Source organism: Osmia bicornis, chromosome 4 (genome assembly GCF_907164935.1).
Source record: "Osmia bicornis bicornis chromosome 4, iOsmBic2.1, whole genome shotgun sequence".
Classification (NCBI taxonomy): domain Eukaryota; kingdom Metazoa; phylum Arthropoda; class Insecta; order Hymenoptera; family Megachilidae; genus Osmia; species Osmia bicornis.
This window is the reverse complement of record NC_060219.1, coordinates 11,326,791-11,341,749: the sequence shown is the minus strand read 5'-3', so window position 1 is coordinate 11,341,749 and position 14,959 is coordinate 11,326,791. Positions and strand designations below refer to the sequence as shown.

Sequence of the window (14,959 nt, the reverse complement as noted above, 5' to 3'; positions counted from 1 at the left end):
GATTCTGTTAGGTGGTGCCCTCTTTAGCTGGAAATAAGAAATTAAAGTGTCGATTACATTGAACGGTAAAGGGGGAAAAAGAATTGTTGTTTCTTCTTTGTGGTTTATGCTTTTTCTGTTTATTTCTTTAAATTACACGTATCGATATTTTGATCTATACCGCAGTTCACCAAAGTCCATAATTGCGAAAAGACCAGTTTTCGTTCTTCGCGCATCTCTAGTACGCATCTTCGCCCTGATTGGCGATACTCCCAAACGAAGTGGAAAGCGATTAGCAGAGAGCTCGCTGCGTTCCCCCACCATCTTCCAACCTGCGCGTCGCAATTATGGACTCTGGTGAAGATAGGAGCAAAGAAAAGCATCGTTTACATTGGATGCATATTGACGGTTAGTTCGGTCAGCTGGTCGGTTGTGGGACCGCCTTGAATGTTGGCATAGAAGCGCGCAGAGCAGTTGGCTCTTGCCAGGGCTCCAGGAAGGATGCGCGATCGGGGGTGTGCGCTTCTCGAGACTGTCACCGGTTTCCTGTGTGCCGGCCGCTCTACGGCCTACAACGCGGCACCATAGCCTCGTTCATTGAACAAAAGAAATCATTACTTGGAAGTACATACATAGAAAAGATACGTAAATAGATATTTGCAAAAATCGAGAAAAATCGTTTGCGAAAAAGTTGACGAGTCATTTTGTAGAGTGGAAACGAGGTTACCGAGAATCGGTGATGTTCGTTACTTATTATTCTGTACTTATTATTTGTAAAGTTTAAGCTTGAAGTTGAAAGTTAAATTTTCAAGGTTAGAGAAGCAACGTTATCCTACTTACATATGTAGTTAGGCACGAGAGTAGTGCGTTCGGTATTTTTACGACGCGCTTAGGTTAAGTGTCATTCAGTGTACGAGTAGCAGCGCTGAACAAGTTTGAAAGTGAAAAGATTATTTACCGTATATTGATTATCGTTAAGATTCCTTCACGAGTATCGAACGATTTTGATTTTTATGCAAGATTAATAAATAAATATATCATTTGTTGCCACGAAGAAAGGGAGACGAAGCTCGCCATTGCAAGTGGTGAAATTGAACGCATTCAGAGTGGGCTTTTTGATGCAATGAAAATTCCGCGAAACTTGGGTCGATCGTTACGTTGATGTGTAAAAAAGATTAACGAATCTTGTGGTAGTGGTAGTAACAGTGGTAGTAGTGGTGGTGTTGTTGGTGTTGGTGGTGATTTTTCACACTAGTATCATCGACGGAATCGAAAATAATTTGGCAAAGGTTTGGTAAATTGAAGAAAATCTGGAATAACCAGTGAAAAGTGTAAAGTTAGCCAGTTATCGAATGTTATCGAATCAGTGGATCCTGAGCATATTGTTTACGTACATATACCCGTTGTCCGAATGCAAGAAATTTGAAAGAATTTGAAGAAGGAAAAGCTACACTGGACGTGTTAGCAAGTTATACATAGGGCTGGTTACGACGTCACTTGATGGCTCTTATGATTTTTGTACTTAATGCAAAACCTAACCTCAACGCAAGCAGTACAGTATACGTATTATAAAACAGAAGGTAGTACAATTGAAAGGAGATCGGTGAAAGGAGAAAGAGGATATAGAAAATTAATTTTAACGATTATTCGTTGAAACGAGTCGGCATTTTGTACTTAACTTTGATTTTCGAAAGAAGCACTGTGCCGGCATTACCTATTTATCGACAGTGTACAGAATTAATCGTCAGTGGTGGAGAATAATCAGTGATACCTTTTCCGATATTAATCATTTTTGGATACTTGGGTAGTTGGAAAGAGAGCCGAGCCATATACCGGAACGGTTATAATTTTACAGACATTGCAGAATATCGTATCAAGGTAAATACATAAACGTATGTTGAAATTTTATATTTTATATTTTACTTTTGATACGTTACGTGGCATTCATTCGCGAGCGCACATTTTGCACGTGCTCGTTTCTGTATATTTTCAGCATTTCATAAAGGAAATAACTTGTGAATTGTTCAAGATAATTGTTCAATTATCATTTTATTATAATTAGAATGGACAGGTAAATGAGATTTTTCTATTCTTTTAACGAACCACTCGAATGCTGTCGTTAGACTATTCTAATTATCCGCGTTATGTATCGTTACATGCGCGGCTAAATTCAAAAGTCTCGTTCGACAAACTTTATGCTACCGTTCAATTTTATACATACCTAAATAGCTAAATGAACAATGAAATACAGTATATAATGTAAGATGGTTGTTTCAGTTAAAATAAATGATAGTTTCTAATTAAAATTGATGGCACTTAAATATGTAAATACGTAGGTAAGTAGGTAGGTACATAGATACATACATGTATGTATAGGTACTTGAGTAGAGGTAGACATATGGTAGTCAAAGTTGTAATGGTAAATGAGTACGTATAGTCAGCATCGGGTAGCGAAAAGATTAATAATAACTAAAAATTGGATGGAATCCATATTATCAAGGCCTTGCTTGCTATTGTACCTATACATTATATACATTTTCTTATTTCAATTGAATCGTAAGTAGAAAAATGAATGAACGATGAAAGATTTATTAATTGATTTTATTTCATTCGCTAACCGGTGTGATGAAAAAAAGAAGTCTATTAATAGGTTTCCGGTTGGTGTATGTACACGAACATGATTTATCATCATCTCTCGACGTTACTTAACACTTTACACTTGACAGTCACGAAATTTCTCGTTGAAAGCACGAAATTCGAAGCTTCTGTTTGTCATTAGGAAAGGTTATCGTAATCGGCAGTATATCAGGGATTACGTTGGAGGCAAACACGTAGACGTAACCGTATTGCAACAGTAAGATTAATTGCAAGGTAGAGTAGACGTGATGGTTAATTAGTCCTATTGTTTTAATTGCAGAAGAAAAAAGAACGGGTCACTTTTGTTGGATATTTGAGGTTCGAGATGATGCACGTGTACCTACCTACCTACTTACATACTTACTTGCTAAAGTATCGATATTCTCTCAGTTTGCTTTCATTTTTCAGTATTTTCTTCAAATATAGCTTTAGCAGTAAAATTTGGAAAAATTCCAAAAATGGAGTTAATCACTTTGGCCTGTGAACAGCTGAAATAGCATATTTGAACAGCTGAATTTGAACAATTTAGAGTTTATATTTTGGAAAAAGAAAAAAGAGAAAAAGGTCAGCCGTTGTCACGTTGTCAATGCGCCTCTATCTCTGTTTATTTGGCCGAAAATATACTTGTTTCGTTTTGACGATGAGTAAGAAAGATCATCGATGAGGTAGTGTTGGGCGTGAATAGCATCTTATGTCAGTGCTAAACGCTCTGTTCTCCTTGTTCCGTATTCCGTGCTCAATACTCAATGCAGACACTCCGACGCGGCGACAGGGATTTGCCGATCGGGTTGCCAAGGTGGCTCGCCATCATCCTCATTCTTCTCGTCTAGTCTAAACTTATTTCCTCTTGTCTTTTCTGCACACTTTCGATCATGACGCATTCTACGAATTTGAAAAACAGTTTGGCAACGCGTTTTCTTTCGCGTAACCGTGCGTGGACGCGAAAAGGTTGCACGAGCAAATTGAAACCCTTGCGAAAACGAAGTTGACGCGTAAGCAGCGTGACGAAGGCGGAAAAAGAACGGATACCGAGCGGATTTTGGCACGTTTTATCAGCTGTGGATCCGCGTTGCGTCACGTCACGTCACGTCACGTTAAATCACGTCACGTTGCGTCGTTCGGATCATCAATTGGAACTAGGCTAAGGATGTTTGTGTTGTTATAAAATTATAACATATCAAAATATATGAAGTATTTGCAAATATTGTGCATCTAACAACCTGATGATTCATAGACACCGCGTTTGAGTTCTAATATTTGAACGTTTGCCAGGGAAGTAGCTGAATATTTCTAAAATAGGAATTGTTTTTTTCGGTGCAGAAATTGATGATATTGTAGTTGCTTTAATGGTGATCGTGGTATCGCGATGGAAAAGCGATATAGAGGAAAGTTTCAAGGTTATTTCTGCCTTTGCTCCGATTTCGCAAGTATCTTTTTAGCCTTCGCTTCGTACAATTATTGTGTGTTTTCCAGGGTTCGCGTAGCACGAACATGCCAACGATGAGATCATCGCACGTGGATATAAACAAAAGTTTCGAATAAGCGGTGGGCTCTTGTTAGTTGCGCTTTCAATATTTCGTTGCTCTAAATTCTAAATCTAAATATTGTTGATTCGACATTCCACATCTCTTACATTCGATATCATCTGGCATTAAATTTGTCGATTACATTTTCAAGTTGTAGAGGCAAGAAATATTCAATTGATTAATGAAAGCCGGCTCTTATTATCATCAAGCAGCCTTTAGATTTTAGATGAAATTTTTTAATCAGGGTCAATTTGATCGAAAGGTGTTATTTGTGTGGCAAGTGTTAGAGAGACGATGGCAATTGAGTTTGAATACATCATACTAGATTTTCCTCGTGCTGCTTGTTGTTAACTCTATGACACGTTTCATTTTCTGATCAAAGTGTAAAACATTTGTTCAACAAGACACGGTTGTTGAATTATCTTTTTTCTGCATCTGGTTGTTCGCGTTGCGAAACAGCTGCAATGCGATCTTCTCTGCATTAAAGATTGAAGATTGATGATAAAAAATTCAAGAGCAGCTAACTAATGGAATTTCTTCTCGGTTACTACACTGCTGGTCAACTATGCGTAATTGATGTTGACCACGTGTTTTCAGCGATTGTCACGCGGTCCGCAATTATTATTCTCGCTTTTACATTCCAGATTCTAGCTCGCCATATATGCAATTCTATAACGATCCGGTCGTTGTGTGATTTGCGTCTTTCAAACGCTTTATTTTACTACTGATTATCCTCGATAACTAGCCTTACCGAGGAAAAAACGTGTCGAAATTCTTCAGACATACTTATCTGTTATTAACACGTGGAATGTTATCCAATAGTCCTATTCTAATAGATAATACATATAGCTCCTTACGAATGTTAATCGTTGAACGTTAATTTTACCAGCATTTTTCCTTCTTTATTTTTTAATTACAGTATGTAATTAAAGAAATGTCAACGTGTGCAACGAATCAAAGTATTCTTTAGGTTTACACGGTGGAATATTGGCACAACCAGCCCCCCATTACATTCCAGATCAATTGGAAAATTTGCGTCATATGCTTTCGGTACTTTTCCAACCTCTACGCTCTACATTCTATACTCTGGAAACTTTCTCCTCTTTATTACATAGGTATTCATCGCATAGGAATAAAGGATTGAAATTTTATAGAAAATTATTACCGATCATAGGTGCGTGCCTTTGCAATTTTAATTATTACATAATACTATAATTCTTCGAATTTTCGAAATTTTTTAGTAAAATTTTCCCCAGAAGTAAATAGAATTGATGAGGAAATCTGTTTGAAAATCATCACTTACGATAGAATTATATTCACTAGTGATGAATAATTATACCGAGTAAATTAACTTCCACCTACTGGCCAGGATGAATGAGACGCTTACTTGATGATAGAAATATGGATATACATAGTTAATTTAACTCATAGTCTTGTCTGATTTTTATCGAAGGAAGGAACGCTTTAATTGCTGGCAAATTGCTTTCAAATCATGCCAAAAAGTTCCGTCGAAAATAACGTTAGACAACCGATGTCGCTTGCCAATTAAAGAGTGGACTTTTCTATTGATATTTTGAACAGTGATCATTAGACAGTGTTATTACAATAAGTGTCTATGAATAATCTAATTTTTGATAAGAAAAGGATAAAAGCAACTTATGTGGGTGTGTATTATTATTACACAGTCGTGTTAAAGCGTTTAGGTATTCTTATCGTATCTCGCGAAGGTAGGTCGTAGGTTAGTTGAAATGCAACAACTCGTTACTATCGGATAATACATATAAGGCGTGGGCGTAAGCCTTGAGAATCAGCTGTTTGCTTTTAGTGTTGACCAGCGTTCGTGCAACGCGTCTTCTATAAAACCTGTGTGCTCAGTTGTCAGACGTTCCTTAGGTATACAAGTATTATCTACATATATTTCTACCGATTGCTTCACTGACGCACAATAAATAATCGTTACGCCTGTAGGAAAATTATTCAGGGAACAATGAATTTTTACTTACCTTCTATCGAAACGATTCGTTTTCTTGTTTCTTGGAGAACAATTAAGTAGTACATACTTGAACAACTTGTAGTGTAAAGTTAGAATTATCCATCGATCGTTATTTCGCTTCTAAGCTGTTAGATAATTTATGTTTTTCACGGGAAGCTAATCTTCCAATTATTCTGGAAAAGCATAACTCTTTGGGTACATCGACCTTTATCGATTTCACTTTCAGAAATACTTGCGCAACGATGAAGGATAGTGTAGATAGAAAAGTGTTTGTCACTGCGCTGTTTCTTTCACTTGTAATAATTAAAAAAATTGTCTGATAAGCAAGTAATTAAGATAATGATTTGATTCGTAGTTAATTTGTGAAAGCGAAATTGTTATTTTCGTCCCCGCTCTCCTCTACGAAACGTGGTCACCTTGTAAGTAGTACAACTCATCGTTAAACATATGCATGTGTAACGTGTATAAAGATATTCCTGCGTATTATTTTTGTCGATGAGTGTACGTCGCGTGTCTGCACCCCGCCATCAAACGAAGGAGATTGGATGGTTAACAGGTATTAGGGGAGAAGAGAATCGATTACGTTATTGATCGTATAACGCGGATGTAGTCAAGCAATAAAATCGAGGAAAATTGAGGAAAGTCAGAAAATTTTAGCGATAGTTTGTGAAGCGTGAAAGAAGATTCAATTCGTTTAAAACAAGTTACATTGATTTTTTAATCTTACATTGAATTTCTTCAGTTCTTTATAGTATTTTTAATATAATATAATAGATAGTTTATCAAGTTTCGTTGACAGATCATTGTGTTTATTTTCATTTTCTTTTTAATAGAATGATGATCAATGGGAAGAGTGTAAATTGTAGTAGAGCGTCGTAATGTCGTAATGTGGGTGACGGTAGGGTTGGAAAGACTATTTTCCTTCTATCTTTCTGTATTATTATCACAGATACTGACCTCACTGTTTCTGCCCTAGTTTCCGTGAATGTTCAACGCACGTTTTCCTTCTAATTGTCCAACTTTTCAATTGCTTTTTTTTTCAGAGCGTACTTAATCTATCCACCGTACCTACTCTGTACAACTTTATTCTTTATTAACTCGTTTCAAGCTACACATTTAGAGTTACATTATATTTTCCAGGATAAATGATTAGATAAATGATTCTATAAAAATATCTCATTTATATTTGCAATGTTTGCAAATGAGCTGATTCTCGTAACTCGTAAGTAGACAATGATAGTAGAACCGGAATGTAACTACTGTTGAATGTTTTCAAGAAACAGTTGAAACAGGAATCTATTTCTTTTTCCTCGTGTTCGCCTTCGCCTTCGCCTTCGTTTGCTTATTGTTATAACCTATCTAGCTACTAGCATTTTCAATGTTGCTCTCATTGTTCTTGCTACTCGCGCAAAGTCGATATTTTTCTTCAAGAACCGATAAAATGATAACCGATATACGTAAGCTGACATTGACCAGCCCAGACAAAACACAATCTACTTATCGTTAGAAGATTTGATTCCAATCTCGTTATCACGATTCGAAAGTTAAGCGAACTTCCAATCACTCGGTTAATGCTGTTACATAAAGGTCATCAATGAATTTGTCCGTCCCGTCGTGTAAACGCGTATACGCGCTGAATAAAGCGTTATCAGCTTGTTACGATCGCTAGCATTTCATCAGAAGGTGTATGTACGTAAGTGTAGACGTACACACCTTGTGTTGAAATCTAACTTGGCCCGATCCGATGTTGAACGCGTTCTTTGACCGGTTATTTTATAGATGTTTGATCAATCGAGCGGTCGTTTCTAGTTTGTTAGTCATTTTCACTTGGGTCTTTAAATGAAACGATTATTTCTCTATAGCGTATAGCGTATGTATTTACGTTGTCACGTGTTTCGGATCGGTCCACGAGCCCAATAGAGCTTTACGTCATTCTCTAGCACGCGGTAAACAAGTATTCGCGAAACGAGTCTGGCTTGTTGCCAAAGATCTGCATATGTTCGCCGCGATATTTGTTCGCACCATCGCATTTACTTTTCTCAAGATTTTATTAAACGAACCTGTTCGCGATTCCACTTCCGATTAATCTAACGCCGAGATCGGCTTTACCGCGAGGAGTGAACCAGTTGAGTGGTAAACGAGCAGAGGAGATATTAATTCTAAGGTGTCTTGATTCATTTTTCGATTTGGACCGATGGAGCTTCTATTAACATTATCCTTGGAGAATTATCTTTCGTTTTTATTTCTCTTCTAATGTGTCATCGGTTTTTAACCTATTCCAAGTGTTATCTGAACGTTCAGTTAATACCAATCATATTCCGTTAACAGCTTTCATATTTTTCTATCGTTTACTTGTATCGATTAATGGCGTTCACTTTGCTCACCATTTATGAATTATCCTCTTATTGCATTCATACTTATATTGATACCGATACCGATACCGATATCGATATCGATACTGATACAAATAGCGTGGAAAAGTTATCAGACTTACGTTTACTCGGCGAACATTATCTATTGTTTCGATCATTACAATCGTATGATAAAATTATTTCTGTGTACACTGTCTATTTAAGCTATTTATCATGTTGAAGCCATAAATATCCTTAATGCTATATACATATACGTAGGTAGATATAAATCATGTTTATTCGTTCAGGCTGTTCGATACTTTTTTCTGCATATTTTTCTTTTTTCATTCAACTAATATATGTAAAATCTAAAAATATGAATATGATATAATTCGTGTTTGAGTATTCCTTGGTAGAAGGGAAGCTTGCCTTCTGATTGAGTAAGCAACTTTGTTATTGAGTAGTACACTACCTGTTGCTACATTATCCGTAAAAGTCTGTAAACGACTGACCCTTAAACAGCTGATATTTTACAGGGTGTTGGAAAAGGGGTTCGTTTCATTTATTTATGAAATCGAATGGATTTTTTACTATTACAACATTCCTGGAACCTCTGACTACTTTTTCCATTAAACGTACATTGAGAAATTATTATACACATTTTATACATAATAGATTAATCCAAGAAATCGCGTTACCTGTAAAAATATCTTTTATCTTTTCATAAGAAGAAGTTTGAAGAAGATTGATCATATTGTAGTATGATGCAAGTATAGTGCACCGATGACAAGATGTCCCATGAGAAGGGCAGATTTACGGCCTTCTCATGGGACATCTTGTCATCGGTGCACAGTACTTACATCTACATATGTATGTATATGTATTAAAAGTTGCTATAGAGAAAAACGTTTCCACGGCTACGAAATAGAGGGCGTAGTTACCGCAATGCGCCAGTGACGTGTTCACCGATGCAACAAAGAGCTGTTTGCTCGTTAAAAAAGTAGAAGGAACATTTATAGATACATATGTACCTGTCTCTATTTACATACACACTTATCATTGACCACATTTTATTTAAATCTTAGATTTTTCATTCATTTTTCACGATTATTGCAAATTTTAAATTTTAAATTCAATGGTGGATTTAATCAAGATTTGAAAAAAAATCGGTCCATCAGTTTTGCCGAAGAATTCTAACGAAAGATTGTTAGCTAACGTTTTTCTTCTTCTTCTTCTTTGAAACTAACAATTCCTATATTATATTATTGGTGTTAATCTAACGATCAATCAACTTATTTCAAGTTTCTCCTTTGTGAAAATCACTAAAGAAATTCTGAACGATTTTTAGACAGCGGTATGAAAATGTTGAACGAACTGTCATGAATAGCCAAGTGGACAGTGTATACCTATCATTAACTGTTTCGAAGAAAGTCTTTCACGTACAAAAATGAGACTTCTTTTCAGGAACTCTTTTCTTTTTTCTTCTTCTTCTTCTTTTTTAATAACATCATCGTATCGTAACATCAATAGAATTGCTTAACATTGTTGAAATGTATATGCATAGATTGAATTTATTTAGACGTTAGGTTTTGAGCGATTTTCCAAGTTTTTACTTGACGAGTGACATACATACATATATATTTATAAATCATTTATCTGATCGATGCAGATACTAAAGAAAGCAATAAACTCATCACGCGTAGATGTAGATACGTGCAATCTGTTTAATACATTATATCCGATAATCGATCGATCGGTCTTAACTTATCTTAAACAAGCCTGATTCTCTCTTTTAGATTCCTCGATGGAGAGTTCCGGTGGTGACAAACAGAACGAGTCGGACGACTGTGATGTGACCGCCAATAATCAACATAAGAGCAAGATGACGGGTCAAGAAGACACCGATGTAAAGATAAAGAAAAACTTAGGGAAACAGGAGATTTTAAAGAATTTGAAAAATCTAGAGAACATTGGTCAAAACGACGAGGCTACGAATAAATTACCAAAGACGGTGTCTCAAGATGACGAAGAGGAGGAGAAGGATGATGACGATGACGACGACGACGACGACGACGACGATGATGATGATGATGAGGAAGAGGAAGAGGAGGAGGAGGAAGAGTGCTGCAAAGGTTCTGACGAGGACGAACTGAAAGAGGAAAAAACCGACGGTAAAAAGGACGAAGAATCTTCGAGTAGTACAACGTCAACCAGCGCATCGGACGACGAATCTGAAACAAGTTCAGAAGATAAGACAGAGGCTTCGAAGACGGAGCAAATTAAAACGGTTAGAACCGAAGAGGAAGAAACGGCGGAGATGAAGAAGGAGAAGGAAAAGGAAAAGAAAAAGGAGGATCAAACGACTAAAAATGACGACACCACCGATGACAGTGATATCGAAGATGACTTGATTTCCGCTATTAATTACAATACTATCACCTCGTTGGCTGCTCTTAAGGATATGCTGCAATCCTCTGGCGAGGATTCGGATGGTGTTGATAGTTTCTTTCATCATTATTTTCTTTCGCACGTAAACAGGTTACCTTCCAGAAATCAGACGCATAGTCCTTATCCTTGGGGCAGGAGACTGTCCGAGTGTAGAGAAGAGGATGAATACGAAACCGAGGAGGGTAAGAAAAGTATACCGTATCGTATAGCTTAATAGTTTCGCATTAAAATGTGAACCACTCAGCGTAGGGATAAAAAATATGTGATATATTATTGTACGTCTACGACGTATCTACATCCGCGGTAGATTACGAGAAAAGCAGCATGCCTATTACGAAACACACGAATCGAGCATTAAAACGCGCAAAGAGCTATTAAGAGGAGCTCGTTCTCGTTCAATGAGAGCTAAGATTAGCGTGTGGCCAGTGGTTTAGCTTCGTTTAGTTCCGTTTGGCAACGTTTCTACAAACAGCGCGAAAAGCCACTCTGCTAATCCAACGATACTCTTAATATTTATAGATTATTACCAAAATGGGAAATAAGATTCTTTCATCTTTTCAAAACATTTCATTTCTATACCAGATATAGATATAGATCATAGATTGTTTTTTATCTTTTGAGTAAAGCCCCAAGTGGCCATGGGGGAATTTCTCTTGGACGTATCGAAATGTTCGTTAGGACAATTGAGCTAAGGAGGGCAGAATGATTAATCGAGAGGATACGAGTACTTTTGCAATCTGGTACATAATCGTTGAAAATCGATGCGACGCGACGAGTATGTAACAGAGAATCCTTTATAACTGCAAACCTTGAGAATCTAGCGTTAAAAGTGCACCCGCACCGAATAATAGTCTCTTTGTAGGAAAGAAAGCAGACGTTCTCATCTGATCATTCCATTGCTCTGTTTGTTCCAGGGAAAAATGTGGAAAGTTTGGCGAATGCAAACGAAACTAAAAAAGATACTTCAAAGACGGAGGAGTCGGAAGAGAAAAACGACAGTCTCTCCTCGAAAGCATCTAGTCCATCAGTTTCCGAGAAGTCGAGTTCGGAGAAGATCGATCAGAAATCAAATCTACCCAGTTTGATTAGTTCCGAGTCAAAACCAATCGCGACATCTGCGGTGACTACGACGACAACATCGATGATAACGACGACGACGATGACGACAACGACAACGCCGACACCGACGCCGACGATGACGACGACGACGACGACGACGATGACGACCACGACCGCGACGGCGACCACGACGACGATTATGAGCACGACGACGACCGCGACGACGATTTTAACGACTCCGACAACGAGTACGACGACCACTTCTAGATTCACCACGTGCACGGTTACCTCGCCAACGTCAACGACGAAGCCTCCGTTAAGGAGGAGGCACACCACGGGTCCTGGCATGACTTTTCCTGCCACGGATCCCCCGAGTTACTCGACCAGCATGACCTTCTCGAGAACCAGCCCTCTTCCTAGTCCGCATCTCGATAAAAGGTTCTTTGATAGCAGTTTGATTGAAATGAAGAGTCAGGCTAGTAGCTCCAGTACTCTGGATTACGATTCCACCGAGGAAGTGTGGATTCGTAGGGTGGATTTCGTTCAGGAAAGGAAGAGAAAGGTAAGTGACCATTTTCTATTATCATTTTTTATTTCATTGTGTACCTATTGCAAAGTATACTGTTAGTAGAAATTAATGCAGGCAATTAGGATTAATTAGTTGATGAAGAAGGCGAGAACTTGCAGGGTTTTTCCAAGATCAAATGCAAACAAAGCTAGAAGGTCTTCTTTATTTCTTTTCACAAGTATTTTACTTTTTATGTATGCGATCATTTTAAACAGACTGTACACTGGACATAACAGAAACAGTCTACTCCATCTAATTGTATTAATTGACTAATTACTACGAAGAGGAGCAGCGTTGCAAATTTGTTTGCAGACTTGAACCGTTATGAGAAAGTGAAGAACGGTGCAAACGGCAGAATTTTTATTTCTTATATTAAATTCTTCATGATTTATAGTTTAACAGAAAATGATAGACAAAGAAAATGAAGATAAATGTGTTCAACTGGGTGGGTTCGATCGGTTCTTGATACGGTTACATATATGGTTGTTCTGAATGAAAAACGAGTTGGATGAAGCTACGTGTTGGCTTGTAAACGAGTGACCATTTAAAGTGCCGTTCACAAGCAGTGAGGTGTGGTCGTTAAGCATGATCAGCAGTGAAATTATGGTTGTCACGAGCGACCAATCGAATCGTCGGGAGTGTACAATCAATCGACTGGCTTTTCCGTTCTTTCTTTTCATTCTTGCCATTTTGTTTTTTAAGGAACCGGGCTGCGATTACATCGATTAACCCGATCGTTACCAGGCGTTATTTCAAAAAACCTGATTTCTATTATACGTAGTTACTATCCGCAAGACGGAAGTTGCGAATCATGGTCGAGTGCAGTTTCCGTAAACAAGCAACGATCCTGAGCTATTAAAATACATTCCTATACTCTTATAATCGTGGCGTTTTATAGGCACGTTTTGCAAAGTAAAAAGAAAGGTTCGATCAACAAATTTCTTGTCCATTATTAAAACAAAGGCTTCACTTTGCCCTATTTACACTTTATTATTACATAGTGTTGAAAAAAGAAAAAAGATCCGAAACTTTCACATAAAGAAGATCGAAGATAGAAAGTAGAAAACGTATAGAGGATGAAATGATCGAAATTATGACACGTTAATTAGTTTCACTTTTCGCATATCGCGCCAGACAATTCATACCAGTTCAGAACAGACGTCGAATAAGCGATAAACCATTGGAACCGTGATAAACGGATGTTAGTTGGAACATCGAATTATTAATTTTTGAAGAAATCTCTTATTACTTAAATAATAACAGATTAATAAGCTAAAAAGTTGAAATCAAATCAATTGAGGTTTACCTTCGATATCTTTTCTCTCACGCGTGCTTCCTTCGACTAATTTTTAATATCAGTTAAAAAAATTTTGATAAAATGCGGTTATCTAAATTTCTTATCAAATTTCAAGGTTCGCTAAATTTTCGACACACAATTTTTAAGTTTTATCAAATTTCTGTTTCAAGTTTCAAAATATTAGTGAAAAGATGGCTTCAATTCTTTGTTTCTTATTTGGTATTATACATATTTCTTGAAAGGTTACTAATAGATTATTTATTCGAAATTCGCTACATGGTTTGGCCCAGATCTCGACATGTGTATGTAATTAGGTATCTTTAATACAATGTTTCATGGGAGAGGATAGGGGTGAAGGGGTGGTAGGCACACAAGGCTTCCTTTAAGCTTTATCGATTTGCTTGAAAGACGAATTACAATGCGTTCAGGGCTGTTATGACAGATACCTGAACACGTAAGGTCTCCGTCATGGATGCTTTTCGTACGTGGTATAATTAGTTTCGGTTAACAAATTATACGAAACAAGTTTTCCTCGTAACAAATTGCCATGTGAAATCCTATCGATTATCAATTGATAGTTTCGTTTCGTTGAAAACTGAAAAACCCATCGTTTTAAAAAGAATTAGGAATATAAAGTGCATTGCAGGGAAATGCATCATTTCTAATGCAAATTAGATAAATAAAACGATTGAATATATAAATTTCTATGATAAGTTCTCGTTAAAATTACTGTATTTCCCTGAAAATTAACCAACGTCAAATTACACGAAATGAACGCTTCATTTGTTGTTTGCGATATTTTACTCTTTGTTGCGTAACGTGATCGTCCGACGACTCATATGCCCGTTTTAGAGTACAAAGAATTTTACACGTGCTTCGGTTCGCTACAAGCATCTGAACTGGTCGTGAGTAATTACATTGCGTCTGCAGTAAATCTATTTTCATAGATACTGCATTTCTTTCATCATTTTAATCGACAATTTTTCCCGTTAACTTATTCTTCTTTCATCCGCTTCCTTATTTTCTCTGTACTTACATAAGTACTGTGCACCGATGACAAGATGTCTCATGAGAAGGCCGCAAATCTGCCCTTCTCAGGGG

The 14,959-nt window shown here is 37.2% G+C and overlaps 1 protein-coding gene across 5 annotated transcripts in view; it reads left to right on the top strand.

Moving 5' to 3' along the window:
* Positions 1-410: 410 nt before the first annotated feature.
* The window catches only part of LOC114874918 (serine-rich adhesin for platelets-like), a 55,251-nt gene continuing 40,702 nt past the window's right edge, over positions 411-14,959 (top strand). For 3 of the 5 annotated variants that reach the window (XM_029184659.2, XM_029184697.2, XM_046285433.1), the window contains exons 1-3: positions 5,743-5,806; positions 10,283-11,116; positions 11,849-12,555. In XM_029184659.2, coding sequence (XP_029040492.2) covers positions 5,758-5,806; positions 10,283-11,116; positions 11,849-12,555 — 1,590 coding nt within the window. In that variant the 5' untranslated portion in view covers positions 5,743-5,757. Of the gene's footprint in view, positions 1,872-5,742; positions 5,807-10,282; positions 11,117-11,848; positions 12,556-14,959 lie in introns of those variants that run through there. The other 2 variants (XM_046285434.1, XM_046285435.1) reach the window with 2 other exon arrangements.